The sequence below is a fragment of the Brachycentrus maculatus genome, unplaced genomic scaffold (assembly GCF_059751285.1).
Source record: "Brachycentrus maculatus isolate JH-2025_06_01 unplaced genomic scaffold, ASM5975128v1 h1tg000024l, whole genome shotgun sequence".
NCBI lineage: Eukaryota > Metazoa > Arthropoda > Insecta > Trichoptera > Brachycentridae > Brachycentrus > Brachycentrus maculatus.
The window spans coordinates 1,561,274-1,579,710 of NW_028280778.1; the positions used below are offsets into that span (position 1 = coordinate 1,561,274).

An 18,437-nucleotide genomic window follows, 5' to 3' on the forward strand; every position below is an offset into this window, starting at 1 on the left:
GAGTCATATAGTCCAATTTTTGTCATGTATTTCCTCAGTCTGTAGTATCCTGTCAAGGTCCTGGTTAGGATCCATATTTGTTTGTTGTGGTGAATTTTCACGAGCACCCCATGATCAGTTCCTTTGCGTGCTTCATTCCTGAGCTGTTGGACCAAATCTCTTGGCTCTTGTCCATGGCCCAGTTTTTTAGACTAAACTTGATGATTGTCAGTCCGCATATGGGTTCAGGGCCTATTGGTGGCCTCTCAGCACCAGTTCTTGCAAGTTTATCGGCAGCTTCGTTGTCCAATCAATTGATTAATAACACTAAAGAAGTTATGAACAACCAAGAAAGTCGTTTGATTTGATAATTTGATATTGATTTGAGTTATATTATATGTGCCAATCGGATTTCATTCGTACTTACATAAAAAAATCCTATTAGAACAAAAACCATCTATAAAACAGTAAGTAGGTATCCAGATTGAGATAACATCGTTTGTTGTCTACGGTCAACGAAACTGGTTACATATTGAATTCCAAGATTCGCCCAATACCCATAAAGTAAAAATTGAAAATTAGTTACCATATTGACAGCTGCGAAAAAAAATTAAGAAATATGACTGCGACATAAAAATATGTCAAACTATTGAAACTTTGTGTCAAATGCTAATGCCCGTGAGTTTAATCTTGATTTGTCCCCAACTTCCTTCGCCCACGGTATTATTTGGTTGTTTTCGATAACAGCTTTTTATCGCATATGTGTTTTAATTAGCCTGTGTAATAAGTTGTACGCTTATTTTATTCTGTTACCTATCTAACCCGCATACTTATTATTCCTTATCTCTAATTATGTTTATTTCCACAGTTATATTCCTCGTTTCAACATCTGCTGGTTCAAATTATTTGCGTTGCATATTTTTATACTGTGGAAATTTTCTTTTCAGAATCTAAAACCAAAATGAACTGCAACAAATATAAAGATATAATTTTAGCATCAATTCTAAACATGCTGTTTGTGTTAAAATTTTGTGATGCTCAATATGAAGAAATTTGGAATGATGAAAATAGATGTCCTCGCCTACACCCGAGAAATTTTTTAGGATATGCTCCAAGAGGTAATTAATTATTATCAAATAGACATTCTAATTGTTATAAATAATACTGAATATTTGGTGTTTTTTTTTTTGGTTGGTTAAGTTCACCAATGTATTGTTCGTGTATTAACTTAACAAATATTTTGACTACAAATCATTTAGGCAAACATTAATGACTTTCTCAGTACCAAAGTTTTTTGAAAACATGACAATATGTCGACAAAATTGCTAACTCCATCTATTTAAGCTTACAGGTGTATTTTTGTTGCGATACTAATAAACAAGTGTTTTAAAATTTGTAAATTCCCCTTGATAGTTCAGTAATAGTAATAGTAAATGGAAGATTACAGATCAAGCTGACAAATATTGTATTTCCGTATTTTAGAATTGTAAATTTTGAATGTTATATCGCTCACTCCTTTCAAGAACGTCATAAATCAAAAAACTTGATTTTTCATGAGAACATTTTTAAAGTTTAAAAATGTAATACAATGTATTAAAAATAAATATCAAGCCACTTATTGAACTTTGTACTGTGCAATAGATCTTTTTAGGTAAAACCTGAAAGTTTTTTCTCAATTTGAAAAATATTAAGTATATTGAAAAAAATAATTAAACAATACCTTTTCTTCAAAATGCAAAAACAACACTTTCTGCCCTGTAGCGGGTAAATATTAAGTTAAAAATATGTGTCTTTTGCTGGGATATAGTACATTTTCTGGGCATTCCGAAAAAATGCACAACTGAAAATTGTCAATTTTTGATTTATGACGTTCTTGAAAGAAGTGAGCGATATATTATGTATTGTTAAACCAAAACTGTACAAACCAAGCTTTAAAGTTTATTTAACCTAATGACTACTTGAAAAATTATGGCAGTTCAAATGTGTTTCCTAAAAAATATACATTTTGACACTATTTACAAATGTATACACCAAGTCAAATTTATCAGTTGAATCATTAAGGGCGCCACTGTTGCCAATCTTGATACAATACCGATTTTGACCCTGCAAAAATCAACAAACTTCAGTTCTAGTGGACACTTCTTTAGTTCCAACTGACTATGGGTGATCAAATAACAAATTCTTTAAAAGAAGTCCTTACTTAATTTGGTTTTCGATTTGATCATTTAAAGCCAATCAAACCGATCAGTGCACAAATTCGGTTGCATATTATGTATTTCTTCTTCTTCTTCTTCTTCGAACTCTTATCCGCACCCCAATGGTGCATAGGGCACTGCATCATATAAATGCAGTGTTATCTTGATCGTTAACACATAAAAGAAAGGTGATCAACCTTTCGCTTCAGGTACCAGTCCAGGGTAATATTGAATAAATATTAGAGTGAAAAAATCACTTTTGTTTGCCACCCCCCCCCCCCATGAGAATCGAACCCAGGACCTCCAGAATGGTAGGCGAGCGTGCTGACCATTACACTACGGAGGCGGCGGTGTATTTCTACTCCTTAATATATTTTACAATTTGACATCAAAATCTCAAGCGGGAAAGAAATATGAACCGTTTGCCTTTGTAATATGACTTATTATTTTCTCAATGCACACAGGAAACCTGACTGCCGGTAACTACACAGAAAAACCGAAGTTAAAAGGATTGAAGCAATGTGTGATGGGTTGCTGTGTTGTTGATACCTGCAATGTAGTCTTCATGCATGACACGGCATGTTACCATATAGAATGTGCTAGCGATGAGCTTTGCTTGCCGTTGTTTCGCTCAGAAAATACGCATCTCGGAGCCCACGTTACTATGGTATTAGTCAGTCCAGTGTTGGAAGATGGTAAGTGAGGAATACAACAAGTACTTCATAAACATTCATCTTCTCCGTCTTATTCCTCATTACTGAGGGTTGGAACCCTTGTGGAGGTAATGACTCTTCTCCAATCATAAACATTAGATTGATGCAAAACTTATCGTTTTGTTAACACTTTACTGCAAATGGACTGAACGATTTTATTACAATAAAAGATGAACACATGAAGGAAAGGTGATCAGCCCTCCGCTTCAGGTACCAGTCCATGGTAATATTGAATAAATATTACAGTGAAAAATCACTTATATTTATTTTACCCCCCTTGGGAATCGAACCCGGGACCTCCAGAACGGTAGCCGAGCGTGCTGACCATTACACTACGGAGGCGGACAAAAGATATCAAATTAGAATTATTTAACATTCTGATTTTATAGGCGTATATCGTTTATTGGTAGTTTTAGTAAACAGCTATTTCTAATATGCCTGAACATGGCCATATCCAGCAGTAAACAACTTGAAAGAAACAATAATTCTTTTTTTTTTGTTTACATATTTAATTGTATTGTAACCAAATAAATAATAGCTAATAATCAAATGCATAAATGCATGTCATACAAATCTAAAAAATGAAACAATGCATCTTCCGTTGGTTACATAGTATTACTTGTGCAGTGCATTTGGTGAAAATGCACACTTGTAACTTAAGTTTAATCCCTTATATGTATCAGAAATGTTTTAAAAGGTGATTATTTCTTTTTCATGGTGGTTGCAGACCGTTATGTTTTATACCCTCGGTCACTTGCGTGTACATAACTATTTAGTATGTGTGCTTATGGTACATATCAGGTTGTTGCACCTCAATGTCGGAATTTGTAAAGAAGTTGTGAAAAAAGTTTTTTCACAATTATGACTGCCTGAAAATCCCATATTTGAGGTATAACAAACTAATATTAAGGTGGAGACTGACCGGAGCATTTCGTCATAACATAACGTGGTAACATCGCTTGCGGCGAGCATCACTAAGCATCCGAAACTATGGATGGAGCGCTCGGCTCGGTGTACTGACTGCCTGAATGCTCGCATCGTAACGTGTTACGTTACGACGAAATGCTCCGGTCAGTCTCCACCTTTAAACTCTAATATCATCATTCGAGGTGCAGTGACCTGATATTAAACTGTAATATCCACTTTTATCATCAGAAAATTGGCAAGACATTCTGGAACAAGCTAATTACGGAAGCTACCAAGATATTCCTACTCTGTCCCTGGAAGATGAAATAATTGACAACCTCAACAATGCCAATCGGAGAACAGGCATACAACCGGAGAGCGCTCTAGATGTCATCAAATATAAGCAGTTTGCAGACAGTCGAGATTCGGAGTTGCTCTCCCATTTCAGCGATAACATCGGATCCAAGGAATCTTTTCTCAGCAGACCAGGCAATTTGAAGAATTTCCTCGACAAAAGTGATCAGCAAATGATAATGGACGCGTCGGAAGATTTCACGGAGAAACTTGTTACTTGCGAAGTTGGTATTGTCACCGATTGCCCTCTGAATGAGGAATGTGTCCGTCTTCTCAGCAAATCTAGGTCAGGTCTATGCAAATGTGTCGACGGATACATCAGAAATACAACTGGTATGTGCATGTTATTAAGGGCTGTACCATATTCTATGGATCTTAACAGTCGAATCGATGAAAAGGAAGGTATGCCTAAAGCTGCTAAAGATGAAGAAGCGAGCAAATTGGATACTGGGGAGCCTGTAAAAACTGGAATTGAAACATCATCAAAATCAAATGTTAACAAATTAACCGTGTCCGCTTTGTCTAAGGAGGTTAGTGTATTTTTTATATTTATTCAATTCTTATTTACTTGTGCGACGTCAAAACACTACTGACTTGAATTAGCTTTGTATCAGCATTCTAATCAACTGTTAACCAAAATCACACAACATCAAAGCATCTATGGTTTGGGTTAGTCCTGTGCTTATGATCGGTTAGTAGTCCACTTAAACATAAACTGAAGTCACACGTTTTTTTATATTTGAGATTTTTGTATTCTATACATTATACAATGTTTCAAATATGTACATAGTTTTCATTGAAGTGAACTATATTTTTAGGTTAGACTTCCAGAAAATGAAGTAACTCTCTCAGCATACACGATCCCGGATGAAAAAACTAGTAACGATCATTACAATTATGTTTGGAAATTGGTTGACCAGCCCAAAGGTGGATTCACAGGTAAATATTTATTTTCCAGTGTTTTAAATATAAAAATGTTTTTTAACCTCTTTATGTTGTGTACTACGGTGGTGGGAGATGATCAGTAATAACTCACTAGTACTTTGACTCTGGTTTATTGTACATAAGTGTTACTAGATAGCTCTAACTTAGGTCAAAGTAATAAAACATGTTTTACAGTAGGTACATACTCGCATACAGTGCTGTGAACTACGAAACTAAACTTAAGTTCGGCTAAAAAAGTCCGTGATTGTCTTTTGTTTACCCGATGTTAAAGTAAAATCTCGGTAGACAATGTTTCCTTCAGCTGCTCTGCATACTTTAATGCTATTTCTAAAGCTTTGTTCTTGGCGATTTGAAACTACGCGGTAGGTCGGATAACTTTTTTTTGAGGTCAAGAGATCTTGCATTCCTTATGTCACCGCGACCTTATTAGGTCTATTGTGACCTCTCTCTGTATTACAGCTCACTCCCAAGACCTACGTGAGTCATGTAACTCACGAACTGTCTTGGTGGTAGGAGCTTCACCTTCTCGGAGTCCAGTAGAGGTCCTCCAAGGATGTGACTTCGTTTGCGAGCGAGTGCGTCACAATTATAGAGAATGTGGATTGGCGTTTTGGTATCCTCCATACAAAATCTGCATACTGGGGAGTCCAATTTTCGTCATGTATTTCCTCAATCTGCAGTATCCTGTCAAAGTCTTGGTTAGGATCCATATTTGTTTGTTGCTAAGCTTAAGAGCTTCTGTGTTGAATTTCCACGAGTACCCCATGATCAGTTTCTTTGCGTGTTTGTGGATTGGCGTTTCGCTATCCTCCATACAAAAATGCATAGTGGGGAGTCATGAAGTCCAATTTTTGTCGGATAACTTACTGTTCAATGGAAATGATTGTTATAATTATCAAAAATAACATGAGCTTTCATTTCAAGGCAATATGAAAGAGCAAAATGGTGGGACCGTCACCCTGTCACAGTTGACAGAGGGCAACTACCAGTTTAAAGTCACTGTGTCGGGAAGCGCGACCAACTCGTACGGAGAAGCTTACGCCAACGTCACAGTCCTTCCGCCGAATAGACTGAATAAAGCCCCCGTTGTCGTCATCACTCCCCCGTCACAAAATGTCAAGCTACCCAACACGGGGGCCGTTCTCGATGGAAGCGACAGCAAGGTAATATTTTCACATCATTTTTTTCCGCATTTGGCTTGGCCATTTCAGTAAATCTTGTCAAGCGAGTGTTTTTTACCTAGAATTTACACTCATGAATTACATTAAATTATAGTAACTTTTAACATAAAGAGTAAATCTTTAACATAGGCTATAAAACTTAAAAATTTAAAGCCGTAAATGGCAAAACTTAAATGCCGTAGCTAGATTTCATTCACTTATTAGGTAATTTTAAAAAAAAATTGTCAATTTTAATTTTAACATAATACACTGAACTTTCTACTTGCACGGTGGACACGTTCCACCCGATTATGTGTAAAAAAAACTATACTAAAATAATAAAAAAATATATCTGATTGATAAAATATATCATTTCTTTGCATAAAAATAAATTTAGGATATCTAAAAATTTAAATCATTATTGCTTATTGTATCTTGATTTTAATTTAAAGAAATCAAAGGTAACAATTTTTTTATCTTAACCTTTCCGGGAGTGTAATAATTGATGTCCGACTTTCTCTGGGAAGTGGGTTCTTTTGATATGAAAATTTTTTTTCTTCACAAAATCTATGTGTTATGAATTCAATTCAATTCAATTCAATTTATTCAATAATTAATATATACATTACAAACAAACATTTAAGGCGTATACATTAAAAAAACAAATTAAAAATTACGCAAGAAGACTCTTGTTAAATGTGTAGAAGAATCTCGCTTCGGAAAACTCCTTCGGACACATGGAACAGATCAATATCCAATGTGATATTGTTCAACATAGCGGTAGCTCTTCCTACAGGCATAACCATCGGCAGGTTGGTCCTGTGTATAGGAATGTGAAACAATCTATGCCGACGCTGTCTTAGGTAACTATCGGGAACATACAGACCAATGCTCTGGATAATTTCAGGATTATCGATCATACCGCGCAACAATCGATAAAAATGCGTAATTGACAAAATCAACAATCGATAAAATGCGTAATGCGTAATGCACATTCCTTCTAGTCTCTGGAGAAACTGGGTCGGGTAGAGCCAAGGATAATAGCCGTACTCTCTTATGTAGAGATACCTCAAAAACTTCTTTTGGACTTTCTCTACCATAAAAGAGTACTTAAGCTCGTGTGGCCCCCAAATCATCGAGCCACTCTCGAGTCTACTTCGCACCAAGGAGTTATAAAGAGTTCTCAGCACGCGGGTATTTTCGAAAACCCTGGCAGTACGCAGAACAAATCCTAGCATTTTCAATGCATTACCACTGACTGCCTCTATATGATCGTGAAATGTCAGGGTGCTCACAAATCTAACGCCCAGATCCCTAACATTCGATGCTCGCATCAGATATTGAAGATAAAACTCACCATCTCTAGGTTTTATTTTACGACAAAATTACAAACAAATATCCACAGATGTCATTGCCATACAAGTTATGTACATCATACCAACTGGCAGACGGACTTCAACGTTCATTTACATCGATACTCCTTTGAGAAAATTTTCGCACCGACTTTCATTTATGTTTAAGTTTGACAATTTTTGCATTATCCGAATTTTATAGTATGAAAAATATTACTAATAAAACACACCATCTCACAGATCACGCTAGGCATCTGCGATGTCTATCCACACTGAGTAGGACGTAGGAAATTCCAAATTACTGTTGATTTTTTGTTGCACCGTGTTATTTCAAAATTGTGTTAAAATGAGAGTTCAATGTTTTGAAATAATTTTTGATTTTTGAAATTATTTTATTTGCCAATTTGAAATTTCAGTCCATTAAAATTTTAACCTGTTAACCGGGCGGGACGTATAAATATGTCAAACATTAATCATATCGGGTATGGGTAGAACATATGAATACGTCCTTAAAATATATGTTGCGATCTGGAATGGGCGGGACCTATATTTTCAAACAACAAAGGTAATTAGTCATCCGTATAAAAATTCGTGTCTCGACATGAACTTTTTTCTATTTGTTTGTAATTTTGTATTTTCTATTGTGATTTAAATATAAATAAATGAAAAAATATGTCTTTTCATTTATTTTCAGCATAAATAATTTTTATGAAGTTACGTCCACCGGGCGTAATGTACTGACACGTCCTAGTGAAAGAGTTTGCGCCCGTTGAATGTTGCGCAATTATAAAATGAACTCCCCGGTTATGTAATAAAATAAGTAATAAAATTTTACTGTAAATATTTGTTTTTAGGATGACGATGCTATTATTTCATGGCGCTGGGAGTTGATCTCCGGCCCTCTCGGCTACCAACCTCCTCTTCATGATGGTCCTACTTTACAATTGACGGACCTCAAATTACCAGGAAACTATACGTTCCGTCTGACAGTGGAAGATTCTGATCATGTGAAAAATTCTACCACAGCCAATATAACAGTGCTCAATCATACTGACTACCCCCCGGAAGCAAATGCAGGTAGATAAAAATGTTTCCTGTTTGATAGTAATACACATTAATTTATTTGTTACGAGAACACAGATAATGAACAAAATAGTAAATTTCGTGAGTATACTGGCAAAAACTCGAAAATATAGAATTTTGACTTAATGATGCATATTATAAAGTTTTTAACATTCTATAAACTGGCAAAATACACTAAGTAGTTTGAAATATCATATTTATGTGGTTTTAAACGTAAATTCAACATTAAAAACCAAGGATTATTCAAAAAGGGATTATGGAGTTAATATTTTTTGCCAGTATACCCACGATATTTAGTTTTAAGTTTGGTACAGCGACTTTATTTTCAACATTTTGAGTGTCCAAATACTTGCTCACAAATATGTATCGTCTCCATTTAGGAGTTATTTTTACATTTCTTTTGACATCTCAACACTATATCTAGGAGTTCCAAAAATTTGAGTGGTGTGGTTGTCAATATGTATTGGTGAATATTGCATGTGTGTAAAGTGATCACTCAACCAGGCTATGTTAGGTCATAAACCCTGTAAATACCCAGACTCCCATATTCTTCATCTATGTCGGGACTATTATTCGTGTAATCTTCGTAATTCACTACTTTTCTCCAACTGTCCATCATGAAATCCCTTTCTTAAATCCTCTCCCCTATTGACTCCTTACCTATTCATCCTCCTACTTATGTGAAAAAACTTTTACCATTTACACCACTTTACTTTTGATTGGTAAGAATATATCGCTTTCCAGCAATGATCCCATCAATGTACATACATACATGAATGCACATTAATTCTGCTGATATTCTATTATAGCAATAATTTTAATTTTTCAAAAAATTAAATTGAAAAGAATTTGGTGTTTAAATAATTTGTATTTTTTCTAGGGCAAGATATTATAATATATTTACCTAGAAATAATTTGACCCTAAATGGTAGTTTGTCAACCGATGACCACGAGATATCTACTTGGGAGTGGACCAAATCTTCACAAGATCAAGACAAAGCCGTCGACATGCAGAACACACATTCTCCTTATCTTCAGGTAAGATTAAATATAATCACTAAATTTTACCCATTGCTGCATCAATCTAACACCGTAATCCACGCGCCATTGAGTGCTTATGTTGTAAAGAAAAACTAAAATTATCTTGTTTTTTGAACTTGACTATATACCTAATATCTATGTTTAGAACATTGATATTAGGTATATAGTAAATTATTTTAAGTTTTAGCCTTTTCTCCATGTCTTTGATTATAGATCAAGTTGCGAAAAATTTCAGTCTTAACCCATAATATACTCGTGTTAACCTAAACTAAATACTAAAGCAGTTATAAATTATGAATGAATAATTCATTTTTAAGATTTCTTACTCAATATTGTATGAAACAGACAAGATAAAAGAACCAAAATTCCAGGGTATATGTAGATGCCTACTATGGCTTCGCATGTACAAATATATATCGCTCACTCCTTTCAAGAACGTCATAAATCAAATATCGTCAATTTTCAGTTGTGCATGTTTTCGGGATGCCCAGAAAATGTGCTATATCCCAGCAAAAGAGGCATATTTTTAACTTAATATTTACCCGCTACAGGGCAGAAAGTGCTGTTTTTGCATTTTGAAGAAATAGTATTGTTTAATTTTTTTTTTAAATATACTTAATATTATTCAAATTGAGAAAAAACCTTCAGGTTTTACCTAAAAAGATCTGTTGCACAGTAAAAAGTTCAGTAAGTGGCTTGATATTTATTTTTAATACATACTATTATATTTTTAAACTTTAAAAACGTTCTCCTGAAAAATCAAGTTTTTTTTATTTATGACCTTCTTGAAAGGAGTGAGCGATATGACAACCGCATATATATAAGTTAATTATTCTATTATTATTTTTCAATGTAAAAATACACTTGTGTGATTCACACGTTCTTCAGTCATTAAAAATTTACTATTTGTCTCTTTTAACTCCTTTCAATAAAATTTTCCAAGTTGTTTTTTTTTCTTTATTTAAAATTCTTTTGCATTATACAAACATGACATAAATTCAAATACAAAAAAAATGAATAAAATATAAATATAAAAAAAGATTCCACAAAGGCATGGCCTGTGTGTGGGTTTCCAATATAATTTAGGTCATAGTAAAAGGCACTGGCAAGAATACAATAGGTATTATAAGTTGAACTAGAATAACAGTGTTAATAAAAAATACAAAAAATACTTGACTATCAGAAAAAAATATATATATATATATTTTTTTAAAATAAAATGAACATAAAAAAGATAAAAAAGATGAAAAAGAAAAAAGCATGCAAGCTCAAAAACATAAAAAAGATGAAAAAGAAAAAAGCATGCAAGTTAGCAAGCATGTATGTTATGGGTGGGGGTGAACGATGCACGACAATTTTTTTTCTGTATATATAATGAATATGTATGTATATGTATATATATGTGTGTATGTATGCGTATGTATATGTATGTATGTATATTTATAAATATATTTTTAAACTTCTTACCTAGAAAAAAAAATCCTTTAACCACCCTTATTAATTCCTCTCCTTTCCTTCTCCTTCCTGCTAAATCTATTATTTTATATAATACCCTTTCTTTGTTTTATGTTTTTTGTTTAATCTCTGAATGTTTTTTAATAGTTTTATAACATAATTGTGGAATTGTTTAATTAGCTTTTTTTTAACGTAACTATTTTTTGTCAATGTAATGTAATGTTTATTATTGTTAATGTAACTATTGTTTTATATAATTTTTTTTATATGTAAGCTGTACAATTCCCGAATAAATAAAATACATTTTTTTTTAAATGTACTACATGAGTGACACGTCTACAAGAAAAAGGAGCTTAAATCTGTTTTTTTAATAAACAATCTAAGCAAAATTTTAAATCTACACAAACTTTATGCATATAGTTTTTTTTTCTGAAATCACGAACTGTGCTGATGATTATTTTATTCTTGAAAATGTTTGGCACTTGAAGACTTTTGGGTTTCCGGTTTCGATGGGGACTGTTTGTGATAAATTCTTTCTCATTTTAGCTGTCCAATTTATCAGAAGGAATGTATACATTTGTGCTGAAAGTGACCGATTCATCGGGGCAGTCTTCCACCGCAGATGTTCATGTTTTTGTCAAACCACCAACAAACACCCCTCCTACTGCCAGAGCTGGGAAACATCAGGTAACTACGGTTTAATCATCCATTGTAATGTACTAAAAGATTGTACAACTTCAATTGTTTTACACATTTCCATTTTTTTTTGTTAGTGTAAATTAATAAATATTCCAGTCCATATGTCATTATTAAATTAACCCTTTGCACTTGAAAGTTTTTTAGTGTGTGCGTATCGCCAACTCAATCAAATTCTGTAACTTATTACTATTTAATTGTACTAATGTAATTCTGGTTTAATTGAAAAGTAAAAAAAAAACGGTTAATTTAAAATATTGAGAAAAAAGACTTTATTTTGTTGCTGCCAGTGCTATGGGTCAACACTAGATAGTTTTTCAAATAAGAATGTGTCCGTAAGTGAATATTTTTATAAATTTTTTTAATATTTATTATAAAAATCATATTAAAAAAGCATTGTCCACATATCAATGACAAGCTTATTTAGCATTTAATAGTCAGCACTTCTTCTTTTTAAATATTCACATGGATCACATGTATGGGTATTTGTACACTTCTTTTGTGAGTTGGTTAATTTGATCATTCTCTCCATTTGTGAACAGAGATTTTTGTATACATGTACATAATATTTAAATTATTTAAACAATATTATAGTTATGATTGTTTGAAATAATATGCTCTCTTATGTATTTTTTGTATTTTCACTTGAAATCTTTTGCATGTGGGCATATATTTTTACTATAAAGCATGTCATGTAAACAATTGTATGTGTATATAATATTATCTAACAAGCATTTTTTCTTCTGTAGTATATTTCTCTTCCTCTAACATGGGTAACTCTAAATGGTACAAACTCCACGGACGACCACCGCATTGTGGCCTATACGTGGAAAGTCCTGGATGGCCCGACCAACGCTACCCTCATTCACTTCAACGAGTCTGTAACTAATCTTACTAAACTTACCAAAGGAGAGTATCAAATACAGCTCACCGTGCTGGATGACAATGGAAACTCCGCCTCGGACACTGTCAATGTAACTGTCACCCAAAGTAAGTTTCCCCACAAAACCGCAACAGTTACTACAGCAAAACCTCAATATAACGTACCTCTATTTGATGAACTTGGGATATTATGAAAAAAAATCCAGCTAAATGTAATTTTTTTTAAATCGTCCTGTTAATATTATCTTCTTCTTCTTTCTTCTTTCCATGTTCGCTCCCTAGGTGTAGCATATGGCCAACACGAGACGTCTCCAAGTCACTCTGTCACGCGCCATCTCCTTGGCTTCCTTCCAGGTCAGTCCGGTGTCTCAAAGTTCCGCTGAGTATAGTCGGTGGATGGTCATCAGCGGCTTTCCGGGGCGCCGGAATCCTCGGGGTTGGAAGAAGAGACATGAGGGGTTGATGCTCTCAGGTGGCATTCTAAGGACATGTCCACCTTCTCCTCTTCAGGACTTCCAGTATGAGGGGCTGTTGAGTTCTTCTCCTCACATCGTCATTCCTGACAAAGTCATACCACTTTATACCCAGTATTCGCATCAGGCACCTATTTTCAAAACTTGCTAGTTTCTTTCTTTGAGCTTTGGTGAGGTGCCACGACTCACATCCATACAGCAACACTGTTAGGATGCAGGCGTTAAAGAAACGACACTTGGTTTTTGTCAAGTATAGCAGTGAGTCCCAGACATACAGTCCCAGTTAATATTTTACATGCTTAAATTCAAGTGCCGTCGCTTGTAAACAATTTTTGCGGTCATGATAATCACAGATTATGTCTCAAAATTCAAAAGTGCAAACAAAACTTGATTCCTTTTACAAAGCAGGATTCCCGAAAGCAAGTGCGTGGATATCAAACAGCAATATCACTTCACGACTAGTGTCCGAATAAATGTATTTTTTTTGTATTGTTTATTCACATATAAATAGTGTTCAAATTTAAAAAAATAATAATAATTAAATTTATTTTAAACCTCTTCTTCTCCGTCTTATTCCTCATTGCTGAGGGTTGTGACCCTTGCAGAAGCAATGACTCTTCTCCAGTTATCCCTTGACTGCGCTGCACGTAGCGCTCCAACCACTGAGGTGCCTGCTGCTGCCTTAATTTGATCGGTCCATCGTGTGGGGGATCTTCCTCTCCCTCTCTTTCCTTCCAGGCTACCGATCACAACTAGTCGTTCCAGGGTATCCTCGTTGCCACGCGCATATAAAGGACTTTCGGCTTCAACGTACACCCCCTCCCCCCAATTAGTCTGTTATATCGAGGTTTTACTGTAATAGAAATATCAAAGATTCTGCAGAGTATAATATGTCAATGACTCTCAATTCAATGTTTCCTTGTTGTGATGTGTTCTTCTCGGTGTCTTTAGACAAGAATGCTCCACCAAAAGCCAATGCGGGCGGAGACCAAACGGTAGTGCTGCCCGTTAGTGTGGTTACAATAAACGGCTCACAATCCCGCGATGATTTGCGCATAGCTCGCTGGCAGTGGTCTCGCCAACCCACCGGATTGGCAGCAGGAAAAGTAGTCTGGGACACCGATAAACAGGCTGTATTGATGGTAAGTATTCATTTTGTAAATACAATCCCATAGACAGATAGTCAGTAAAGTTATGTTTTAATAATTTCTTATAGTAGTCAAGCAGTTTTTTCACCAACCCCGACCTTAATTATACTCTGAAAGTCTGCCGCCCGACCCTTGGCATACTAATCGCAAATAACCGCAAACCCAATTCTGCTCTGTACAATGTTTTTTGGTGTCTCTTGCGCTATACCAAAAGTATATTATAAGCGTCTCCCGCTCTGTACCAAAGACGCTTTTAAGCGATTCCCACAAATAATTTGTTAATGTGTTAGAATACCATCAATCAGTTGAGAGATATTTCATAGCAAATAGATGTCATGAGACAAATTCCGTTTGATGCCATCAAAAATACTTTTGGGGTGCAATAGTGTTGTGGCATAAAATTCAATAATTCCTGTTTTAAATTTTATTTATAAAAATATTATACATATTTATTAAGAATGACAGCCTGCAGTCACCCCCTTACACTACTTAAAGCAGGGTGGTGCTGCCGTATAACATTCTATAAAATATTCCGCACTATACCTGAAGATGAACAAATTATATTTTGTTGGGAAAATATTTCTTCACTCAAAACTACAACCATCAAGGATAGGTCCATAGTTAACGTACATTATACATAATATGCATCAGTTGTGTGAAGTTACGATGCTGTATTTTATATGAATTCCATTTATGGTACAATGCATATTTATTTGTATGTATATGAAAAGTTTTGTGCTGTATTTGGAACATCAGTTTATCCACATTCTTAGTCAACATTTTTTAAGGTTATTTTTTAGCAATAACTTGTCTTCTCACCAATTTTTTGACCTCAATTGCAGAGGTTATCATCATCATCATATACATTTTTTTTGATGTTATCAGCCAAATGTACATGTTTCAAGTTCTGTATTACATAAATGAGGGGTGGGGGAATATATACATTTTTAGTTCAGAACTTGCATAGATAAATATTTATTTTCAATTTATTACCGTATTTGTGTTGCATTTTTAATATCTATCTTGCCTATCTTACCTGCAGACAAGCCATTAAAATAGAGACTTTGCAAGTTACTCCTGTTTTTTTTAAAGTCGTAACTACAGTACAATACAAAAATCCGAAAATTACAGTAACAAACTGTATGTATAAATTAAAAATAAAAATTAGATCCTTGTTCTCAAGTATTTCGCAGGACTTTCTAAAATGTTAAGTATTTATATGCATTTGAAAAAAATGAGCTTATTAATTTTCATTGAATTTGAAATGATCTGCCATGAAATTTGTCGTGGATGAAGATGGCATGTAATGAAAGTATACATCTCTTATTTGTATATGTATTAATATTTTGCATGATTTATATCTATTCCAGCTCACTGATGTAGTACCAGGGAGGTATGTGTTCAGCCTGGAGGTTTGGGATGATCAAGGACTTTCTGGCACAGATACCGTCAGCATTAACGTTAAGCCAAACCCCAATAAACGCAACCTGGTTCAGTTGACTCTGAATGCGCCCGCAAGCGCTTTAACGTTTGGCCAAATGACTTCGTTGGAACAAAAAATGGGTCTGCTCTTAGGAGAGTCTTACACCATCAATATAAGTGATATCAGAGCTGACCAATTGACGACAAAAGCCCAAATCATATTCTATGTCATGGATAAGGTATGTAAACAAACTTTTTCGCTGTTATGAAAGGTTGCTTAGTTTTTATCGTCTAACGAGTTTGATACAAATTAAACTTGGGTAGAGGTCAAATTATTCGAATTGGCAGGAATCCGACCAACAACACCAGTCTCAGGGTTGTGAGTCTACCCAACACGAAATAACAAAAAGTTTATATTAAAAGTTGGACAGACTAAAAGTCTTTTTAAACTAGGCAAACTTTTTTTAAATTTAGGCAAAAAAATTTAATAATTTGTTTATTTTTTGATATTATTTTTTGACATCTCATCAAAGATGAAGAAGAATATGGAAGTCTGGGCATTTACGGGGCTCATGAACGTCATAGGCTGGTTTAAGTGATCACTTTACACACGTGTAACATTCACCAATTCTAGAACTTCACTAGAGACGTCTATTGGTGAGATTCACCAATAGATGTCTCTAGTGAAGTTCTAGTGATTCATGAACAAGGTTTCTAAATTGGTTCATATATATAGAACTTCCAAGAATTTGAGTAGTGTGGTTGTCAATAATGGGTAGAATTGGTGAATGTTACACGTGTGTAAAGTGATCACTTAAACCAGCCTATAACGGTCGTAAGCCCCGTAAATGCCCAGACTTCCATAATCTTCTTCATCTTTGATGAGATGTCAAAAAATAATATGAAAATAACTCCTGTAATTGGAGATAATCCAGATTTTGTGAACAAGTATTTAGACACACTCAAAATGTTGTAAATAATTTGTTCAATTGACGAAATCTAACCGTAGATCAGTTTACCTCATGCAAATTCCGTCAACATGTATTACAAAAAAAAACACTAATTAAGTTACACGTTGCTGTAAATTTTACTTTTTTTCCCTAGAAAACTCCACCCGAATTTCTGCCAGGGCCTGAAGTGGTTTCTATATTGAAGAGAAAGTTGCGAAGAGATGCCGGATTGCTGGAACTGAATGTGGGACACATTGATACGGTCGTCTGCCAAAATAATTGTTCCGGCCATGGAGTTTGTAACGAGCCCACGAGGCAGTGTCACTGTGAAGCCTTTTGGATGCAAAACATTTTTACATCATTTGTCGATGACATTGACCCTAACTGTGGTAAGTGAATTATTTTTGTTTGTATTGGTTATTTACAGTTCCATTATAAGAATTCATATATAATCTTGTGATAAAAACACACCATTTTGAAATGTCGCTTTATTGCTTTATAGACTGGTCCATCTTATATGTTGTCGTCGCTGGATTGCTAATATTCCTGTCCATCGCGGGTGTTATTTGGGGATGCTGTTGTCTGATAACTAAATTGTGCTCCCAAAAAAATCCCGTTCATCGCAGAATTGCTCGCTACACCTTGCTGGGAGGTGGAGATGAAGAAGAAACAAAGAGATGTAAGTTATCTTATATCCACCCTTAAATTTGACACGTTAAATTTTTTTTCTTTCTAATTCATTATTATGTTATCTTTTATCCACCCTTAAATTTGACACTTAAATTTTTTTTTTTCTAATTCATTATTATGTTTTTGCAGTTGCTACGAACAAAATGTCCGTTTCTGACTCGGATACTGATTCCGATGTGCTTTTTGAATCTCGCAAGAATACTTCACTCGCTAGTCGCTTCGGGAATGGAGAAATACCACGAAATGGACATTTACCCAAAAATGGCACACGGAACGGCGTGATCAAGTCTGGAAGACGTGTCAAGACATAAATAATATTTCTATGTCTTTGATGCCAAATCACATTCCGATTAAGAGTCACTATTGACCTCTGGCAAGCTCGGGAAAGCAATGGCTCCAGATTGATACTTAATAAATTTAATGGGGCCGTGCATATGTATGACGCGGTGAAAATCTTAGGAAAGAAAAAAATGTATATTAATACACATATTAGAAAGAAAAAGGAAAAAGGTGTTGGTTTTTATTTTATTTATTATTATTTATAATAAATGAATGAACGTTTTTACCACCAACTCAATTCATTATTATGCATTTACATTTTAGCAAAGTGTTACACTTTGTTATATTTTTGTACTTCGTATTATACATTTATTGTATATTTCTTTTAAATTTCGTTGAAGCTATTTTCACAAACATTTTATTTGTATTTTTATATTTGCTTTCATAATTTCTAATTTATTATAATTCTGGTGATTAATTTATCTTCCAACAAGAGTGTTACTGCACAGTACGGCTGTCCAAACACAAAACACAGTAAGGGACATTTTTTTGCAGTACGTTTTTTTGCATTTTTGGACTAAGTATATTCTACTTACTCCAAAAATGCAAAAAAAAATGTACTACAAAAAAATGTCCCTTACTGTGTTTTAAGTTTGGACAGCCGAGTATATTTACGCATAAATATTTTTTAATATTATTTTTGGATCTAATACT

The 18,437-nt window shown here is 34.4% G+C and overlaps 1 protein-coding gene across 2 annotated transcripts; it reads left to right on the forward strand.

The window, feature by feature from the left end:
• Positions 1-559: 559 nt before the first annotated feature.
• On the forward strand, positions 560-17,953 carry LOC148313071 (dyslexia-associated protein KIAA0319-like protein). Of its 2 annotated transcripts, none has more exons than XM_088268944.1 (15): positions 560-699; positions 927-1,097; positions 2,639-2,869; positions 4,043-4,677; positions 4,966-5,086; positions 6,017-6,255; positions 8,459-8,681; positions 9,568-9,725; positions 11,730-11,870; positions 12,629-12,869; positions 14,186-14,376; positions 15,753-16,043; positions 16,909-17,143; positions 17,257-17,433; positions 17,574-17,953. In XM_088268944.1, the coding sequence occupies exons 2-15, from the start codon at positions 941-943 to the stop codon at positions 17,753-17,755; spliced, it is 3,222 nt and encodes a 1,073-aa protein (XP_088125070.1). In that variant the 5' UTR covers positions 560-699; positions 927-940; the 3' UTR covers positions 17,756-17,953. The 2 variants fall into 2 exon arrangements, with proteins under 2 accessions (XP_088125070.1, XP_088125062.1); XM_088268936.1 differs by having other exon boundaries at positions 560-657.
• Positions 17,954-18,437: the final 484 nt, after the last annotated feature.

Coding starts and splice junctions, on each gene's coding strand:
- LOC148313071 (XM_088268944.1), top strand. CDS start 941: ATGAACTGCAACAAATATAAAGATATAATTTTAGCATCAATTCTAAAC. Junction 1,098..2,638: donor TTTAGGATATGCTCCAAGAG/GTAATTAATTAT, acceptor CAATGCACACAG/GAAACCTGACTGCCGGTAAC. Junction 16,044..16,908: donor TATTCTATGTCATGGATAAG/GTATGTAAACAA, acceptor TTTTTTCCCTAG/AAAACTCCACCCGAATTTCT.